The 21,095-nt window shown below is 42.7% G+C and overlaps 1 protein-coding gene across 3 annotated transcripts in view; it reads right to left on the reverse strand.

The window, feature by feature from the left end:
- Positions 1–21,095, reverse strand: part of col27a1a (collagen, type XXVII, alpha 1a) — a 221,135-nt gene that overhangs the window by 71,570 nt on the left and 128,470 nt on the right. For all 3 annotated transcript variants that reach the window (XM_024381218.2, XM_024381219.2, XM_024381217.2), the window contains 5 exons: positions 20,059–20,112; positions 13,496–13,540; positions 13,016–13,060; positions 11,574–11,627; positions 421–474 (listed from right to left, as the gene is read on the reverse strand). In XM_024381218.2, coding sequence (XP_024236986.1) covers positions 421–474; positions 11,574–11,627; positions 13,016–13,060; positions 13,496–13,540; positions 20,059–20,112 — 252 coding nt within the window. The remainder of the gene's footprint in view (positions 1–420; positions 475–11,573; positions 11,628–13,015; positions 13,061–13,495; positions 13,541–20,058; positions 20,113–21,095) is intronic.

Here is a 21,095-nt window from a genome sequence, read left to right on the forward strand (position 1 = left end):
GATAGTCCATAAGAAATCTGCCATTTTCCAGCTACAATAGTCAATTAGACATTAACAATGTCTACACTGTATTTATGATCAATTTGATGTCATTATAATGGACAAAAAATGTGGTTTTCTTTAAAAAACAAGGACATTTCTAAGTGACCCCAAACTTTTGAACAGTAGTGTGTTTTTTTATGACAAATAAAATCAGTCAATCAATTATTCATTATAGTGGGAAGAACAAACAGGTAGCTACTCACACATCCTGATTCAACTAGTGAGACCAGACGATGTGAATGTGTATGTGTCTGTGTGTGTGAGAGAGAGAGTGATACAGTGTGTGTACATGTGCATGTGTGTGTGTGTGCGTGCGCGCATGAGTGTACGTGTGAGCATGCATGTGTTTGTGTGTGTACTGTATGTGTAAATTCTCACCTGTAGACCAGTTTCTCCTAGTGGCCCCACTGTCCCCACTGGCCCAGGGAGTCCCTAGAAAACAGAGCAGAGACACAATGTTGATGAGAGATGGTCATATAAGAGAAACCAATGCAGCTTTGTGCTCAAACAACATGAGAACTATCCTTGTTCAACCATCCTCATCTTATGAGCGTTCTGTTTCACAACATGGATTCACGAGGGCTACAGTCAGGTCAGGTTGGTGGATCAGGTTACAAGAGAACAGGTGCTGCCCAAAAATGAGTAGGGGACAATGGGGTAAGTTGAGCCAATTTTTACATTTAAACCAAACTTTATTTGTCACATGCGCCGAATACAACAACCTTACCGTGAAATTCTTACTTACAAGCACTTAACCAACAGTGCAGCACAAGATAGAGTTAGAACATATTTGCCAAATAAACTAAAGTAAAAAATAATAAAAAGTAACACAATAAAATAACAATAACGAGGATATATACAGGGGGTACAGGTACTGAGTCAATGTGCGGGGGTACAGGTTAGTCGAGGTAATTTGTACATGTCGGTAGGGATGAAGTGACTATGCACAGATAATAGACAGCGAGTAGCAGCAGTGTAAAAACAAAGGGGGGTCAATGTAGATAGTCCGGGTTGCCATTTGATTCATTGTTCTGCAGTCTTATGGCTTGGGGGTAAGTCCATGACTTGGGTGACTGGAGTCTTTGAAAAAATGTTGGGCTTTCCTCTGACACCGCCAAGTATATAGGTCCTGGATGGCAGGAAGCTTGGCCCCAAGGATGTACTGGGCTGTATGCACTACTCTCTGTAGCGCCTTACAGTCAGATGCCGAGCACTTGCCATACCAGACGGTGATGCAACCAGTCAGGATGCTCTCGATGGTGCAGCTGTAGAACTTTTTGAGGATCTTCAGACTCATGCCAAATATTTTCAGTCTCCTGAGGGGGCAAAGGTGTTGTCGTGCCCTCTTCACGATTGTCTTGGTATGTTTGGACAATGATAGTTTGTTGGTAATGTGGAAACCAAGGAACTTGAAACTCTCGAACCTCTCCATTACAGTCCCATCAATGTTAATAATGGGGGCCTGTTTGTCCCGCCTTTTCCTGTAGTCCACGATCAGCTTCTTTGTTTTGCTCACATTGAGTGAGAGGTTGTTGTCCTGGCACCACACTGCCAGGTCTCTGACATCCTCCCTATAGGCTGTCTCATCGTTATCGGTGATCAGGCCTACCACTGTTGTGTCGTCTGCAAACTTAATGATGGTGTTGGAGTTGTGTTGGCCATGCAGTTGTGGGTGAACAGGGAGTACAGGAAGAGACTAAGCACACACCCCGAGGGGCCCCAGTGTTGAGGATCGGCGTGGCAGACGTGTTGTTGCCTACCCTTACCACCTGCGGGTGGCCCGTCAGGAAGTCCAAGATCAAGTTGCAGAGGGAGGTGTTTAGTCCCAGGGTCCTTAGCTTAGTGATGAGCTATGAGGCCACTATGGTGTTGAACGCTGAGCTGTAGTCAATGAACAGCATGAGCATTCTCACATAGGTGTTCCTTTTGTCCAGGTTCGAAAGGGCAGTGTGGAGTGCAATTGAGATTGCGTCATCTGTGGATCTGTTGGGGTGCTATTCGAATTGGAGTGGGTCTAGGGTATCCGGGATGATGCTGTTGAAGTGAGACAAGAACAGCCTTTCAAAGCACATCAGCATCACTCCGTCAAGGGAAATCTAGTATTATTTTCAAACAAAGATATCTACATATATTGCTGTAAATCCGGTGTATTGAGCCGCAGGACAGGCTCAACTTGCATTACATTACACCTGGGAAGAAAACACTTCAATTTGATCAACTTGCCAGTGGCTCAGCTTATCCCATGGCCATTGGCTAAACTTAACCCAAACATTTTGACTACATAGCCCAAACACCTACAAGGATGCACTTTCATGCTAAGTTTAGGACCTCATATTGAAGCTTATAGAGACCAATGCATGCATGTCTCAGTGTAATTTGCCTCGCAGTGAGCATAGAAGTAGTTTAGCTCATCTGGTAGGCCTGTGTCACTGTGCAGCTCTCGCCTGTGCTTCCCTTTGTAGTCTGTAATGGTTTGCAAACCCTGCCACATCCGATGAGCGTCAAAGCCAGTGTAGTACGATTCGACTTTCGTCATGTATTGCCGCTTTGCCTGTTTGATGGATCGTCGGAGGGCAAAGCGGGATTTCTTTTAGCTTCCGGGTTAGAGGCCAGCTCCTTGAAAATGACAGCTGTAGCCTTTAGCTCAGTGCGGATGCTGCCTGTAATCCATGGCTTCTGGTTGGGGTATGTACTTACGGTCACTGTGGGGACGACGTCATCGATGCACTTATTGATGAAGCCAATGACTGATGTCAATGACACTTCAGCGAGCAGGCCTTTCTAATCGACCTGGCCGGGTATCCTGGATTGATATTGACCTCATTCCATCAGTAGAGGATGCCTGGTTATTCTTTAAAAGTGCTTTCCTCAACATCTTAAATAAGCATGCCCCATTGTAACATTTTTGAACCAGGAACAGCTATAGTCCTTGGTTCAATCCAGACCTGACTGCCCTTGACCAGCACAAAAACATCCTGTAGCGTAGTGCATTAGCATCGAACAGCCCCCGCGATATGCAACTTTTCAGGGAAGTTAGGAACCAATGTACACAGGGGGATAGGAAAGCAAAGGCTAGCTTTCTCAAACAGAAACTTGCATCCTGTAGCACAAACTCTTATTCTCCATGGAGAATAAGAGCACCTCCTCCCAGCTGCCCACTGCACTGGCCATGCTTTCCACCTGGCTACACCTACCCCGGTCAACAGCCCTGCAGCCCCCACAGCAACTTGCCCAAGCCCCATTTCTCCTTCACCCAAATCCAGATAGCTGATGTTCTGAACTCAAGGTGGTGGGCAGGCGCCTGCAGGCTGACTTCGGTCGTCAGTTGAACAGTGTTTCCTCCAACACATTGGTGCAGCTGGCTTCCAGGTTAAGTGGGCAGGTGTTAAGGAGCGCGCTTTGGCAGATTATGTTTCAGAGGACATGTTCAGTGCAATAGTGTATTGATAGGAAAAATGATATGTGGTTCAGCATAAACAACAAAAAAATGATTAATTAAACAATATCAAATTAATTGTTGTGTCAGAGCCAAAAGTCACAATTTAAACCTTAGTCCTACCAGAACCTCTGGTTGAGTCTAAACCTGTTAAAGATAGGGCTGACTACTGCCCCCTTTGGAGGAATTGCGTGCCCATAGTAAACAGAAAAAAAATCTGTCAAAAATTGCTAATATATGCATATAATAATTATTATTGAATAGAAAACTCTAAAGCTTCTAAAACCGTTCAAATTATGTCTCTATGTAAAGCAGAACTCTCAGGGCAGCCATTCTCCCAAACTCTCTCTTGGCAACAGAAAAGTTGGGACAACTTTGACGTCATCGCCCCCACCCTTCCCAACCAGCTACAGATCTGGAAACAGTTTCTATCTCTTCAGCGCGATGTCCCCTTTCAGTGGGGCCTGCAATTGTGAGAATCGCGCGCTCCCTCGAGTTTTGGCGGGCTGAAACCTCCGGGTCACGCGAAAATACATGCACTTTCATGCGCACGTCGGGTCCGGAGCTCTCTTTGTTCCAAGATTCACCAAACGATGTAGGTTTGTCTGTTCACGCTAAGGATTGTTTTCTATGTTTAGAACATGCTAAAGCTCGATTCTGCACTTAGTTTGACCAGTTTAGTCGACACATAATATGTAATTTTGAAGTTTTGATGCGCATCCACTAGAATTTTGCCTGCATTTCTCCGGACATTTGAGTAGCATTTTTTGAACATGGCGTCATTGTAAACAGACATTTATGGATATAAATTGCATATTATTGAAAAAAACATAAATGTACTGTGTAACATGTCCTATTACTGTCATCTGATGAAGATTTACAAAAGGTTAGTGAATTATTTTTCTTTTAATCCTGCGGTTGTTGATTGCATATTTTGTTCAACGTGGCTAATTCAAATTAGCTGTGTCTTTGGTGGTGGTTTGACATAAATATGTGCTATGTTTTCGCCGTAAAACATTTTAGAAATCTGACTTGCTGGCTAGATGAACAAGGTGTTTATCTTTCATTTGAGCTATTGGACTTGTTAATGTGTGGAGGTTAAATATTTCTAAGAATATTTTTGCTTTCCATGCGCCACGTCCCAGTTAACGTCGGAAGGGATCGTTCCTAAATGGGAACCCTAACCCGTCATCAGGTTTAAGTCATTGAATGGAAGTCCAAGTCTAAAGAAATGTTTGTAATACAAAATGAAAAACCCTCCCAAAAAAAGCCAACAAAAACTTAATTATACAAATTTCAAAATGAAATGTAAAGGCAATAATCCAACAAAAAGCTAAAGGTCCAATGGAAGACGATGTCTCTTAACTATTCAATGTCTATAGTTCCACCAAAACAGTGAGGAAGTTCGATTAACCAGAGCTGTGTCTATGGCCCGTGACGTGAACAGGCAAAAGCGGTGCAGGACGAACGTCCTCCTCAAATCGAACAGTAATCTGCGTAGCTCGGTCATGTTATCAACAACAAGTCAATATGGTGCATCATTCAGAAACACAAAGAAAGTCCAATTTCTCTTTTCATAAATATATATTCACATTTTCAAACTAGTTTTCATTGGGAAGATAGATAAAGCCTTTTTTATCAAAAGCAATCACTTTTGCATGTGAAAATACAGGATCCTACTCATTACTCCACGTGCTTAACCTACAGTACCAGTCAAACGTTTGGACACAGATAATGATTCAAGAGTTTTCTTTATTTTTTCTATGTTCTACATTGTAGAATAATAGTGAAGACATCACAACTGTGAAATAGTACATATGGAATCATGTAGTAACCAAGAAAGTGTTGAAAAAAGTGTATTTTATAGTGTTGAAAGAAAGTGTATTTTATATTTGAGATTCTTCAAAGTAGCCACCCTTTGCCTTGATGACAGCTGTGCTCACGCTTGGCATTCTTTCAAACATCTTCATCTGGAATGCTTTTACAACAACCTTGAAGGAGTTTCCACATATGCTGAACACTTGTTGGCTGCTTGTCCTTCACTCTGTGGTCCAACTCCAATCCCAAACCATCTCAATTGAGTTGAGGTCGGGTGATTGGATGTAGCACTACATCACTCTCCTTCTTGGTCAAATAGTCCTTACACAGCCTGGATGTGTGTTGGATCATTGTCCTGCTGAAAAACAAATGATAGTACCACTAAGCGCAAACCAGATGGGATGGCGTATCGCTGCAGAATGCTGTGGTAGCCATGTTGGTTAAGTGTGCCTTGAATTCTAAATAGATCACAGACAGTGTCACCAGCAAAGGAACCCCACAGCATCACACATCCTCCTCCATGCTTCACGGTGGGAACCACACATGCAGAAAACATCCGTTCACCTAATCTGCGTCTCGCAAAGACAAGGTTGGGACCAAAAAGGTCATATTTGGACTCATCAGACCAAAATACGTATTTCCACCAGTCTAATGTCCAATGTTCGTGTTTCTTGGCCCAAGCAAGTCTCTTCTTCTTATTGGTGTCCTTCAGTAGTGTTTTTTGCAGCAATTCAACTATGAAGGCCTGATTCACACAGTCTCCTCTGAACAGTTGATGTTGAGTTGTGTCTGTTACTTGAACTCTGTGAAGCATTTATTTGGGGTGCAATCTGAGGTACAGTTAACTCTATTGAACTTATCCTCTACAGCAGAGGTAACTCTGGGTCTTCCTTTCCTGTGGCAGTCCTCATGAGAGCCAGTTTCATCATAGGGCTTGATGGTTTTTGCGACTGCAATTAAAGAAAGTTTAACAGTTCTGGACATTTTCCAGATTGACTGACCTTCATGTCATAAAGTAATTATGGACTTTCGTTTCTCGTTGCTTATTTGGCATGGTCGGCGCCGACAGAGATGGCCGCCTCGCTTCGCGTTCCTAGGAAACTATGCAGTTTTTTGTTTTTTTACGTGTTATTTCTTACATTAGTACCCCAGGTCATCTTAGGTTTCATTACATACAGTCGAGAAGAACTACTGAATATAAGATCAGCGTCAACTCACCATCAGTACGACCAAGAATATGATTTTCACGAAGCGGATCCTGTGTTCTGCCTTTCAACCAGGACAACGGAATGGATCCCAGCCGGCGACCCAAAAAAACGACTCCGTAAAAGAGGGAAACGAGGCGGTCTTCTGGTCAGACTCCGGAGACGGGCACATCGTGCACCACTCCCTAGCATTCTTCTCGCCAATGTCCAGTCTCTTGACAACAAGGTTGATGAAATCCGAGCAAGGGTAGCATTCCAGAGGGACATCAGAGACTGTAACGTTCTTTGCTTCACGGAAACATGGCTCACTGGAGAGATGCTATCGGAGGCGGGTTTCTCCACGCATCGCGCCGACAGAAACAAACATCTTTCTGGTAAGAAGAGGGGCGGGGGCGCATGCCTTATGGCTAACGAGACGTGGTGTGATCACAGAAATATACAGGAAGTCAAATCCTTCTGTTCACCTGATTTAGAATTCCTCACAATCAAATGTCGACCGCATTATCTACCAAGAGAATTCTCTTCGATTATAATCACAGCCGTATATATTCCCCCCCCCAAGCAGACACATCGATGGCTCTGAACGAACTTTATTTGACACTTTGCAAACTGGAATCTATACATCCTGAGGCTGCATTCATTGTAGCTGGGGATTTTAACAAGGCTAATCTGAAAACAAGACTCCCTAAATTGTATCAGCATATCGATTGAGCAACTAGGGCTGAAAAAACCTTGGATCATTGTTACTCTAACTTCCGCGACGCATATAAGGCCCTGCCCCGCCCTCCTTTCGGAAAAGCTGACCACGACTCCATTTTGCTGATCCCTGCCTACAGACAGAAACTAAAACAAGAAGCTCCCACGCTGAGGTCTGTCCAACGCTGGTCCAACCAAGCTGATTCCACACTCCAAGACTGCTTCCATCACGTGGACTGGGATATGTTTCGTATTGCGTCAGATAACAACATTGACGAATACGCTGATTCGGTGTGCGAGTTCATTAGAACGTGCGTTGAAGATGTCGTTCCCATAGCAACGATTAAAACATTCCCTAACCAGAAACCGTGGATTGATGGCAGCATTCGCATGAAACTGAAAGCGCGAACCACTGCTTTTAATCAAGGCAAGGTGACTGGTAACATGACCGAATACAAACAGTGCAGCTATTCCCTCCGCAAGGCTATCAAACAAGCTAAGCGTCAGTATAGAGACAAAGTAGAATCTCAATTCAACGGCTCAGACGCAAGAGGTATGTGGCAGGGTCTACAGTCAATCACGGACTACAAGAAGAAAACCATCCCAGTCACGGACCAGGATGTCTTGCTCCCAGGCAGACTAAATAACTTTTTTGCCCGCTTTGAGGACAATACAGTGCCACTGACACGGCCTGCAACGAAAACATGCGGACTCTCCTTCACTGCAGCCGAGGTGAGTAAAACATTTAAACGTGTTAACCCTCGCAAGGCTGCAGGCCCAGACGGCATCCCCAGCCGCGCCCTCAGAGCATGCGCAGACCAGCTGGCCGGTGTGTTCACGGACATATTCAATCAATCCCTATACCAGTCTGCTGTTCCCACATGCTTCAAGAGGGCCACCATTGTTCCTGTTCCCAAGAAAGCTAAGGTAACTGAGCTAAACGACTACCGCCCCGTAGCACTCACTTCCGTCATCATGAAGTGCTTTGAGAGACTAGTCAAGGACCATATCACCTCCACCCTACCTGACACCCTAGACCCACTCCAATTTGCTTACCGCCCAAATAGGTCCACAGACGATGCAATCTCAACCACACTGCCCTAACCCATCTGGACAAGAGGGATACCTATGTGAGAATGCTGTTCATCGACTACAGCTCGGCATTCAACACCATAGTACCCTCCAAGCTCGTCATCAAGCTCGAGACCCTGGGTCTCGACCCCGCCCTGTGCAACTGGGTGCTGGACTTCCTGACGGGCCGCCCCCAGGTGGTGAGGGTAGGCAACAACATCTCCACCCCGCTGATCCTCAACACTGGGGCCCCACAAGGGTGCGTTCTGAGCCCTCTCCTGTACTCCCTGTTCACCCACGACTGCGTGGCCATGCACGCCTCCAACTCAATCATCAAGTTTGTGGACGACACAACAGTGGTAGGCTTGATTACCAACAACGACGAGACGGCCTACAGGGAGGAGGTGAGGGCCCTCGGAGTGTGGTGTCAGGAAAATAACCTCACACTCAACGTCAACAAAATTAAGGAGATGATTGTGGACTTCAGGAAACAGCAGAGGGAACACCCCCCTATCCACATCGATGGAACAGTAGTGGAGAGGGTAGTAAGTTTTAAGTTCCTCAGCATACACATCACAGACAAACTGAATTGGTCCACTCACACAGACAGCATCGTGAAGAAGGCGCAGCAGCGCCTCTTCAACCTCAGGAGGCTGAAGAAATTCGGCTTGTCACCAAAAGCACTCACAAACTTCTACAGATGCACAATCGAGAGCATCCTGGCGGGCTGTATCACCGCCTGGTACGGCAACTGCTCCGCCCACAACCGTAAGGCTCTCCAGAGGGTAGTGAGGTCTGCACAACGCATCACCGGGGGCAAACTACCTGCCCTCCAGGACACCTACACCACCCGATGTTACAGGAAGGCCATAAAGATCATCAAGGACAACAACCACCCGAGCCACTGCCTGTTCACCCCGCCACCATCCAGAAGGCGAGGTCAGTACAGGTGCATCAAAGCTGGGACCGAGAGACTGAAAAACAGCTTCTATCTCAAGGCCATCAGACTGTTAAACAGCCACCACTAACATTGAGTGGCTGCTGCCAACACACTGACTCAACTCCAGCCACTTTAATAATGGGAATTGATGGGAAATGATGTAAAATATATCACTAGCCACTTTAAACAATGCTACCTAATATAATGTTTACATACCCTACATTATTCATCTCATATGTATACATATATACTGTACTCTATATCATCTACTGCATCCTTATGTAATACATGTATCACTAGCCACTTTAACTATGCCATTTTGTTTACACACTCATCTCATATGTATATACTGTACTCGATACCATCTACTGTATCTTGCCTAAGCTGCTCTGTACCATCACTCATTCATATATCTTTATGTACATATTATTTATCCCCTTAAACTGTGTATAAGACAGTAGTTTTTTTTGGAATTGTTAGTTAGATTACTTGTTGGATTATTACTGCATTGTCGGAACTAGAAGCACAAGCATTTCGCTACACTCGCATTAACATCTGCTAACCATGTGTATGTGACAAATAAAATTTGATTTGATTTGATTTGAGCTGTCTTGTCATATTACGTTATTGGTCTTCTACCAAATAGGGATGTCTTCTGTATACCTTGTCTTAACACAACTGATTGGCTGAAACGCATTAAGAAGAAAATAAATTCCACAAATTAACTTTCAACAAGGCACACTTGTTAATTGAAATGCATTCCAGGTGACTACCTCATGAAGCTGGTTTAGAGAATGCCTAGAGTGTGCAAAGCTGTCATCAAGGCAAAGGGTGGCTACTTTGAAGAATCTCAAATATAAATATATATTTTGATTTGTTTAACACTTTTTTGGTTACTACATGATTCCATATGTGTTATTTAATAGTTTTGATGTCTTCACTATTATTGTACAATTCAGAAAATAGTCCAAGTAAAGAAAAACCTGAGTTGTAAAACATTTAACCGGAAGTGTACATCTTTAATAGACATTCATATATCTCTTATAAACTAGCTGCCACTCTCCCTGAGTGAACTGGCTTGTTTAGGGATACAGAGAGAGAACTCTTAAGTATGATGGATTTAGTGCTTATTAACCCAGTAAGAGCAAAAGACAGAGAGAGGGCGGTGTTGGCGAGACAATGATGTGCAGACATATATGTGGTGTAGGACAAGTGGAGGCAATTTATTCAGGATGGAGAGGGAGAGAGGAGAGGCATATGAAGAGAAGGAGGTGGAGATGGGGTTGAGGAGATCAATAGGGAGAAAATATAATGGAGAGAGAAAAGGGAGAAGATGGAGAGAGAGGAAATGGTGAGAGAAAAGAGAGGAGTGATGGAGAGAGGAGAAATAGTAAGACTTTAAATAGAGAGAGAGGAGATGGAGAGAAATGTGATGGTGAAAGTAGGAGAGAGAGACAGTAGAAGGAGAGGGGGAGGTGGAGAGAGAAAGGATAGGAGTGATGAGGAGAAATAGAAAGAGTATAAATAGAGAGAGAGATGGAGAGAAAGGTGACAGAAAGTAGAAGAGTAAGTGTTGGTAAAATTATGATTAAATGACTGAACAATTCATTTTAAATGGAACTGTAACTAAGTAAACTTATACTCTGTTTTATTATATCTGATTAACAATATGAGTTCATACGATGGGATTGTGTGACATGGACAAGGAGTAATTAAAGTTAATGAACCCCATTCCAACTAGGAAGAAACTAATGGGTTGTAGACTGTGTAAACACATAAGGTCGTTAACCTATGGTTGAACCTACAGAACTGAGCTCTGGGGTTTTTAGATAAGACAGTGAGTGCATTCCTGTTTTCTGTTAATTAGAACTGTCAGCTCAGTGGTGATCGATAATGTTGAGGGGTCAAAAGTTACCTGGGAGTGTGTTAGTAAGTTAGAATGAACTTTTCACCTCACTTTGTCCCGATCGAGAGGAGGGGATTCTGTTAAAACAATGAAATGACGTCATGATCTGTATATAAATTTTTGCTCGTGGTTAAGTGGCAGCGCGCTCCGAGAATAAATTATGTTACCTATTATTGAAAGACTGGTCTCCGTTTATTTTATGCAAACAAGAATCTTACAAATTCTCATAAAATAGATTAAGGTTTTTCAATTAATGAAAGCACATTGGCATAATTAAATTACAGTAACAGTAAGAGAGTAGAAGGAGAAGGGGAAATGGAGAGAGAAAGGAGAGGAGTGATGAGAGAGGAGAAATAGAAAGAGTATAAATAGAGAGAGAGGAGATGGAGAGAAAGGTGACAGAGAAATTAGAAGAGTAAGAGAGTAGAAGGAGTAGGGGAGATGGAGAGAGGGACTTACTGGCTCGCCTGCTATTCCTTGGTCTCCTAGAGGTCCAGAGGGTCCTTGAATACCCTGTTGATATAACAGCTAATGAGTGTAGAGAACAGATACACACACCCTATACGCACTGAGGGGGAAGCAGAACAACACTCAACATGTGGCCAGTTAATGATGGGTTAAATCCCCACTTTCAGACAGTCATAAGATAAGATATAAAGCTCTGACCAAAAGCAGTACTATTAAAAACAAAAAACTACATTCTAAGTGAAAAGTAGGCATTAGTCTGAAGCTGAAAAAAAAAGAAATAGCACAAAAATGCTTACTCCACCCATGCTTTACAAAAGGTTTTCCAGCACACAGCTTTCACCTACTACAGTAGCTGTGTTGGTATTGTACTTCAAACTATGTGTAGGCAGGTTGCTTAACTTCTTGGATATAGGGGACGCTATTTTAATTTTTGGATGAAAAATGTTCCCGTTTAAAACAAGATGAAAAGATGCTCGACTATGCATATAATTGACAGCTTTTGGACGTTTCCAAAACTGCAAAGATTTTGTCTGTGAGTGCCACAGAACTGATGTTACAGAAAAAACCAAGATAAAAATCCAATCAGGAAGTGCCGCATTTTTTGAAACCGCCTCATGCCAATGACTCCTTATATGGCTGTGAATGGGCCACGAATGAGCTTAGGCTTTCTGTCGCTTCCCCAAGGTGTCGACAGCATTGTGACGTATTTGTAGGCATATCATTGGAAGATTGACCATTAGAGACTACATCTACCAGGGTGTCGCTTGGTGTCCTCCGTCGCAATTATTGCGTAATCTCCAGCTGCAGTACTTTTCTGTTTGCTTCTGATGAGAAGCCAACTGCCACCACAGATAGATTATCGAATTGATATGTGAAAAACACCTTGAGGATTGATTCTAAACAACATTTGCCATGTTTCTGTCGATATTATGGAGCTAATTTGGAAAAAAGTTTGGCGTTGTAAGTGACTGCATTTTCCGGTCTTTTTCTTAGCCAAACGTGATGAACAAAACGGAGCTATTTCGTCTACACAAATAATATTTTGGGAAAAAATGAACATTTGCTATCTAACTAAGAGTCTCGTCATTGAAAACATCTGAAGTTCTTCAATGGTAAATGATTTTATTTTGAATGCTTTTCTTGTTTTTGTGAAAATGTTGCCTGCTGAATGCTAGGCTTAATGCTATGCTAGGCTATCAATACTCTTACACAAATGCTTGTGTAGCTTTGGTTAAAGCATATTTTGAAAATCTGAGATGACAGTGTTGTTAACAAAAAGCTAAGCTTGTATTTCAATATATTTATTTAATTTCATTTGCAATTTTCATGAATAGGAAACGTTGCGTTATGGTAATGAGCTTGAGGCTATGATTACGCTCCCGGATACGGGATTGCTCGTCGCTAGAGGTTAAGATTCAAACCTTAGAACTTACGGGAAACCCTTGAGGTCCAACTTCTCCCAGCTCTCCAATTTTCCCCTGGGGAGAGAGCACAAAAAAGCAGGAAAAATAAGACCACAACTATACGAGATAGCTGACCTAACGTACACCAAATGTGGTACCAAACACAGGCGAAGAAACGACTGACCATCATATGATAAACGCACATCTACAAATGAAATACAAATTAGCATATTTGTTGCAGCACTGCTCTGTGAGTGCACCATATTGACAGTGGATAAGGTGAGTCCTCTCCTTACAAGGTAAAGCAGTATACGCTTGAAGAAATTGCTACACACAGTAAATCAATAAATTACAGTGTACCTACAAGCTCCTAAGAACAAGAAACTGTAAAAAAGCTGCCTGTCTCAAGTGGCGTGCCTGTCAGTAAATCAGTTAGGGCTAAGTGGCTGGGCTATCCAGTGTAACATAACCAGGGGTGAAATATGACAGTGTTAGGAAACTTAATTTTACCTCCTCTCCCGAAAAACCCATTTTTCCTGGAAGACCATCAGGGCCCTGTGGAGAGAAAGGGATGATGAGGAGGGATAAGGAGAGAAAGTATGAATATGTGAATAGTGTGACAGAAGTGTGTGTGTGTGTGTGTGCGTGTTTGAGTGAGAGGAAAAAGACTGACCAAGAAACAAAACATCAGAAAAGCAGACAGCAGATATATGGATGGAGAGACAGAGACAAAATCACTAATCAGTGTCTGATGAATTGTGTGCAGCTTAGTGCAGTTCAGTGTCTATACAATAAGACATACGTGAGTGTCAATGTGTCTAAAATGCTTTTTATTCTCTCCCCCATGTGAAAAAATATTATAGTATACTATGGTCTAAAACCTGCAGTATATACTGCAGTGTTTTTGCGGACATGACAGTAAGTACACTATATTATTCACTCTAGTATTTTTGCAGACATGACTAGTATACTATAGTATTTGTTGAAGTATTTTTGCGGACATGACTGTAGTATTTACTGTAGTGTTTCTGCGGACATGACTAGTATACTATAATATTCACTGTAGTGTTTTTGCAGACTTTACTCTAGTATTCACTGTAGTGCTTTTGTGGACATGACTAGTATACTGTAGTATTTACTGTAGTGTTATTGTGGACATGACTAGTATACTGTAGCATTTACTGTAGTGTTTTTGTGAGCACTTCCGGCGTCGACAGAGATGTTCGCCTTCCTAGGAAACTATGCAGTGTTTATTTTTTTTACGTTTTATTTCTTACATTGTTACACCAGGTAATCTTAGGTTTTATTACATATAACCGGGAGGAACTATTAGATATAAGAGCAACGTCAACCCACCAACATTACAACAAGTAATACGACTTTCCCGAAGCGGATCCTCTGTTTTGCCCACAACCCAGGACAACGGACCGGATCCCAGCCAGCGACCCAAAACAACGACGCCGTAGAAGGGGCAGATGGAGCGGTCTTCTGGTCAGGCACATCGCGCACTTCTCCCGAGCATACTACTCGCCAATGTCCAGTCTCTTGACAACAAGGTAGACGAAATCCGAGCAAGGGTTGCATTCCAGAGAGACCTCAGAGACTAACATTCTTTGTTTCACGGAAACATGGCTCACTCGAGACACGCTATCGGAGTCGGTACAGCCAGCTGTTTTCTTCATGCATTGCGCCGACAGAAACAAACATCTTTCTGGTAAGAAGAAATGCCTTATGATTAACGTGACGTGGTGTGATCATAACAACATACAGGATCTCAAGTCCTTCTGTTCACCGGACTTCCTCACAATCAAATGCCGACCGCATTATCTACCTAGAGAATTCTCTTCGATCAAAATCACAGTTGTGTATACCCCCCCCCGGGATATGTTCCGCACTGCGTCGAACAACAACATTGATGAATACGCTGATTCAGTGAGCGGGTTTATTAGCAAGTATATCGGCGATGTCGTACCCACAGCGTCTATTAAAACATTCCCAAACCAAAAACCGTGGATTGATGGCAGCATTCGCAGCAAAAGCGCGAACCACTGCTTTTAACTTCTTGGTGACATGGGGGCAGTATTGAGTAGCTTGGATGAATAAGGTGCCCAGAGTAAACTGCCTGCTACTCTTCCCAGATGCTAATATATGCATATTATTAGTAGTATTGTATAGAAAACACTCTGAAGTTTCTAAAACTGTTTGAATAATGTCTGTGAGTATAACAGAACTCATATGGCAGGCGAAAACCTCAGAAAAATCCAACCAGCAAGTGGGAAATCTGAGGCTTGTAGTTTTTTAACTCAGCCCCTATTGTAGATACAGTGGGATATTGGTTATGTTGCACTTCCTAAGGCTCCCACTAGATGTCAACAGTTTTTAGAACATTGTTTGATTCTACTGTGAGGTGGGACCGAATGAGAGAGGAATGAGTCAGGTGTCTGGCAGAGTGCCACAGGCTCTGTGGCGCGGTCACGAGAGGGTTAGCTCTCGTTCCATTGCTTTTCTACAGACATAGGAATTCTCCAGTTGGATCATTATTGAAGATTTATGATAAAAACATCCTAAAGATTGATTCTATACTTAGTTTGACAAGTTTCTACGGGCTGTTTTGGAACTTTTTAAACTTTTTGTCTGACGTTCGGCTGGACCTGTATAAGGGATTTCCTCCTCTTCTTCCGAAGAGGAGAGGCGAGAAGGATCGGAGGACCAATATGCAGCGTGGTTAAAGTCCATGGTTCTTTAATCAGAGAAACTATACATGAACAGAATACAAAACAAGAAACGTGAAAACCCGAAAACAGTCCCGTGAGGCACAAACACTGACCTAGGAGACAACCACCCACAAAATACCCAAAGAATATGGCTGCCTAAATACGGTTCCCAATCAGAGACAATGATAAACACCTGCCTCTAATTGAGAACCACTCTAGGCAAACATAGACTTACCTAGACAACTACAACTACCTAGACAACTACACTGAACACAACCCCATAATATCTAATGAACCCCTAGACAAGACGAAACACAAATAAATCACCCATGTCACACCTGGCCTAACCAAAATAATAAAGAAAACACAGATAACTAAGGCCAGGGCGTGACAGGACCTGAACGCGCTTTTGGATTTGTTTACCAAACGCCCTAACAAAAGAAGCTCTTTGGACATAAATGATGGACATTATCGAACAAAACAAACATTCATTGTGGAACTGCGATTCCTGGGAATGCATTCTGATGAAGATCATAAAAGGTAAGTGAATATTTATAATGCTATTTCTGACTAATGTTGACTACCCAATATGGCGGATATCTATTTGGCTGCTTTGTTGTCTGAACACTGTACTCAGATAATTGCATGGTTTGCTTTATCCGTAAAGTTTTTTTTGAAATCTGACACAGCGGTTGCATTAAGGAGAAGTATATCTCTAATTTCATGTTTAACACTTGTATTTTCATCAACATTTAAAAAAAAATGTTTTATATTTATTTTTTTACCTTTATTTTACTAGGCAAGTCAGTTAAGAACAAATTCTTATTTTCAATGACGGCCTAGGAACAGTGGGTTAACTGCCTGTTCAGGGGCAGAACAATAGATTTGTACCTTGTCAGCTCGGGGGTTTGAACTTGCAACCTTTACTAGTCCAATGCTCGAACCACTAGGGTACCCTGTCGCCCCAAAGATTATTTCTGTAAATAGATGTGTCTCTCTGCACAATCACCACATGTTTTAGAACTACTGAACTTATGGCGCCAATGTAAAATGAGATTTTTTTATATAAATATGCACTTAATCGAACAAAACATACATGTATTGTGTAACATGAAATCCTATGAGTGTCATCTGATGAAGATCATCTAAGGTTAGTGATTCATTTTATCTCTTTGTGCTTTTTGTGACTCCTCTCTTTGGCTGGAAAAATGGCTGTGTTTTTCTGTGAGTTGGTGGTGACCTAACATAGGCAATCAAAGAAGCTAAGTGTCAGTATAGAGACAAAGTAGAGTCGCTATTCAACCGCTCTGACACAAGAGGTATGTGGCAGGGTCTACAGTCAATCATGGACTATAAAAGGAAAAGCAGCCCTGTCGCGGACCAGGATGTCTTGCTCCCAGACTGACTAAACAACTTCGTTGCTCGCTTTGAGGACAATACAGTGCCACTGACACGGCCCGCTACCAAACGCTCTCCTTCACTGCAGCCGACGAGAGTAAAACATTTAAACGTGTCAACCCTCGCAAAGCTGCAGGCCCAGACAGCATCCCTAGCCGCGTCCTCAGAGCATGCGCAGACCAGCTAGCTGGTGTGTTTACGGATATATTCAATCAATCCTTATCCCAGTCTGCTGTTCCCATATGCTTCAAGATGGCCACCTTTGTTCCTGTTCCCAAGAAAGCTAAGGTAACTGAGCTAAACGACTATCACTGCCGTCATCATGAAGTGCTTTGAGAGACTAGGCAAGGATCATATCACCTCCACCCTACCTGACACCCTAGACCCACTACAATTTGCTTACCGCCCCAATAGGTCCACAGACGAAGCAATCACAATACCTATGATTGCACATAGGAATACCTATGTGAGAATGCTGTTCATTGACTACAACTCAGCAGTTAACACCATAGTACCCTCCAAACTCGTCATCAAGCTGGGTCTCGACCCCGCCCTGTGCAACTGGGTCCTGGACTTCCTGACGGACCGCCCCCCAGGTAGTGAGGGTAGGTAGCAACATCTCCACCCGGCTGATCCTCAACACTGGGGACCCACAAGGGTGCTTTCTCAGCCCTCTCCTGTATTCCCTGTTCACCCATGACTGCGTGGTCATGCACGCCTCCAACTCAATCATCAGGTTTGCAGATGACACTACAGTGGTAGGCTTGATTACCAACAATGACGAAATGGCCTACAGGGAGGAGGTGATGGCCCTCGGAGTGTGGTGTCAGGAAAATAACCTCACACTCAATGTCAACAAAACTAAGGAGATGATTGTAGACTTCAGGAAACAGCAGAGGGAGCACCCCTCTATCCACATCGACGGGACAGTAGTGGAGAGGGTAAAAAGTTTTAAGTTCCTCGACGTACACATCATGAACAAACTGAAATGGTCCACCCACACAGACAGCATGGTGAAGAAGGTGCAGCAGCGCCTCTTCAACCTCAGGAGGCTGAAGAAATTCGGCTTGTTACCAAAAGCACTCACAAACTTTTACAGATGCACAATCGAGAGCATCCTGTCGGGCTGTATCACTGCCTAGTACGGCAACTGCTCCGCCCATAAACGTAAGGCTCTCCAGAGGGTAGTGAGGTCTGCACAACGCATCACCGGGGGCAAACTACCTGCTCTCCAGGACACCTAGACCACCCGATGTCACAGGAAGGCCAAAAAGATCATCAAGGACAACATCCACCCGAGCCACTGCCTGTTCACCCCGCTATCATCCAGAAGGCGAGGTCAATACAGGTGCATCAAATTAGGGACCGAGAGACTGAAAAACAGCTTCTATCTCAAGGCCATCACTAACATTGAGTGGCTGCTGCCAACATACTGACTCAACTCCAGCCACTTTAATAATGGAAAAATTGATGTAATAAATGTATCACTAGCCACTTTAGCAATGCCACTTCATATAATGTTTACATACCCTACATTACTCATCTCATATGTATATACTGTACTCTATCCACTGCATCTTGCCTATGCCGCTCTATACCATCACTCATTCATATATTTTATGTACATATTGTTAGTAATTCCTTTACACTTGTGTGTATAAGGTAGTTGTTGTGGAATTGTTAGGTTAGATGTGTGTCACATGTGTATGTGACAAATACAATTTGATTTGATATGACCACCATACTGTAGTATTCACTGTAGTGTTTTTGTGGACATGACTCGTATACTGTAGTATTTACTGTAGTGTTTTTGCTAAGGTGTTTTCTGGTCCGTTGCATTGCTCAGAACTGTTGACCCATCTCAATAGGTGGCCTGTCACGAACCTGTGTCCTATGTTCTGTTTGAGATGTTCCCAACATTAAACAGTAACTGGCAAAGTCTGGCAGTTGTTCCATGTTGGCTAACCCTAGTCGGCAGGTGTTACTACCGTCATGTCCGCAATAATATTATATATAGTATAAGACAGTCTTGTCTGCAAAAAACACTACAGTAAATACCCGCAGAAATACCTCATAATAAAAAAATCTCCATAAGAATCTGTCAGTTTAGAGATTTCCGCATACTTCCGCATATGCGGTGAAAGGTGACAGAGCTAGAGAGGTGTTTGTCTGATCATGAGACATCCCGAAAATTGATCTTCTCACAAAATCATCTGTAGCCTACTATTATGACCCCTCTATGGAAAGATGACTCTCACGAACGCGATGGTTTTCTCAGATTTGCTCTACGACCCCCATAAGCGTAATGGGACTTGACAGATCGGCTGTACCGACTTCTGTCTGTAGTGTTTTTTTTTGCTGTAGGATGCCCACAGGCCTCACAAGACTCGTATGATGGTCCCCCGGTACCAGTTGAAAAAAGGAATGACAGTATACAGTATCTGAACACTGTTTAGTGCCAAAAATATGTAAAAAACATGTAAAAAATACATAAATACTGTATGTTTCCTGATCTTTCTGACAACATTCAGATATACTGTAGGACAGATACTTCAGAATAAACTTCCTTTTGACAGGGCATAGACAAAGTTTTTTTAACCCATCTACACTGATTGAAGTGGATTTAAGTGACAGTCTATGGTCAGTCTATGTCAAGGAAAGTGCAGGTGTTTTGTATACTCAGTGTAGTATTCTATAGTATACTACACAATTCTTAAGTAAGCACGACACAATCAAGGAATACTCCAGTGTGGATTATAGGATTCTACAGTATACTATAGTTTACAACAGTTTACTATATAATTCTATAGTAAATACTATAGTAATCTACAGTAAACTGTAGTATTTTTTATGTGGGCCCCATGTGTATCTGCAGCTTGGTCTTTTCTGGGGGTGTATGTTACAGCTGAAGTCCCTTACACCCTGCAGGACTGTGACCTTTGACACAAGCAGGAGTCTTACCTTCATGCCCACTAACCCCAGCTTCCCCGTTGGACCGTCGGGCCCTCTCGCACCCTGAAAAAGAAAGGAGTATAATTTAGACCAGTAGAGGTCGCTGTAAAACAGCCAGCCAGATAGACAGCCACAACATAGTACAGCACAACAGACTCTTACTGTACATAAGCCACCATTGCCTTAAAAACATCTGTGTACCCCCATGTATATCAATAAGTGAATGTGAGGGTGTATTTTTTCAGCTAGGAATAAAAATGTGGTTGTTGTTTGCATTTGTAATTTTAACGGGCAGAAAGGTTTCCATGTACTAAATCGCAGACATACACTACCATTCAAAAGTTTGGGGTCACTTAGAAATGTCCTTGTTTTTGAAAAGAAAAGCTCATTTTTTGTCTATTCAAATAACATAAAATTGATCAGAAATACAGTGCTAATGTTGTAAATGAATATTGTAGCTGGAAACGGCTGATTTTTAATAGAATATCTACATAGGCGTACAGAGGCCAATTATCAGCAACCATCACTTCTGTGTTCTAATGGCACGTTGTGTTAGCTAATCCAAGTTGAACTTTTTTAAAGGCTAATTGATCATTAGAAAATCCTTATGCAATTATGTTAGCACAGCTGAAAACTGTTCTGATTAAAGAAAAAATAAAACTGGCCTTCTTTAGACTAATTGAGTATCTGTAGCATTAGCATTTGTGGGTTCGATTACAGGCTCAAAATGGCCAGAAACAAATAACTTTCTTCTGAAACTCGTCAGTCTATTCTTGTTCTGAGAAATGAAGGCTATTCCATGCGAGAAATTGCCAAGAAACTGAAGATCTCGTACAATTCTGTGTACTACTCCCTTTACAAAACAGCGCAAACTGGCCCTAACCAATATAGAAAGAGGAGTGGGAGGCCCCGGTGCACAACTGAGCAAGAGGACAAGTATAATAGAGTGTCTAGTTTGAGAAACAGACACCTCACAAGTCTTCAACTGGCAGCTTCATTAAATAGTACCCTTAAAAACACCAGTCTCAACGTCAACAGTGAAGAGG

Source organism: Oncorhynchus tshawytscha, linkage group LG20 (genome assembly GCF_018296145.1).
Source record: "Oncorhynchus tshawytscha isolate Ot180627B linkage group LG20, Otsh_v2.0, whole genome shotgun sequence".
In the NCBI taxonomy this organism is placed as follows: Eukaryota; Metazoa; Chordata; class Actinopteri; order Salmoniformes; family Salmonidae; genus Oncorhynchus; species Oncorhynchus tshawytscha.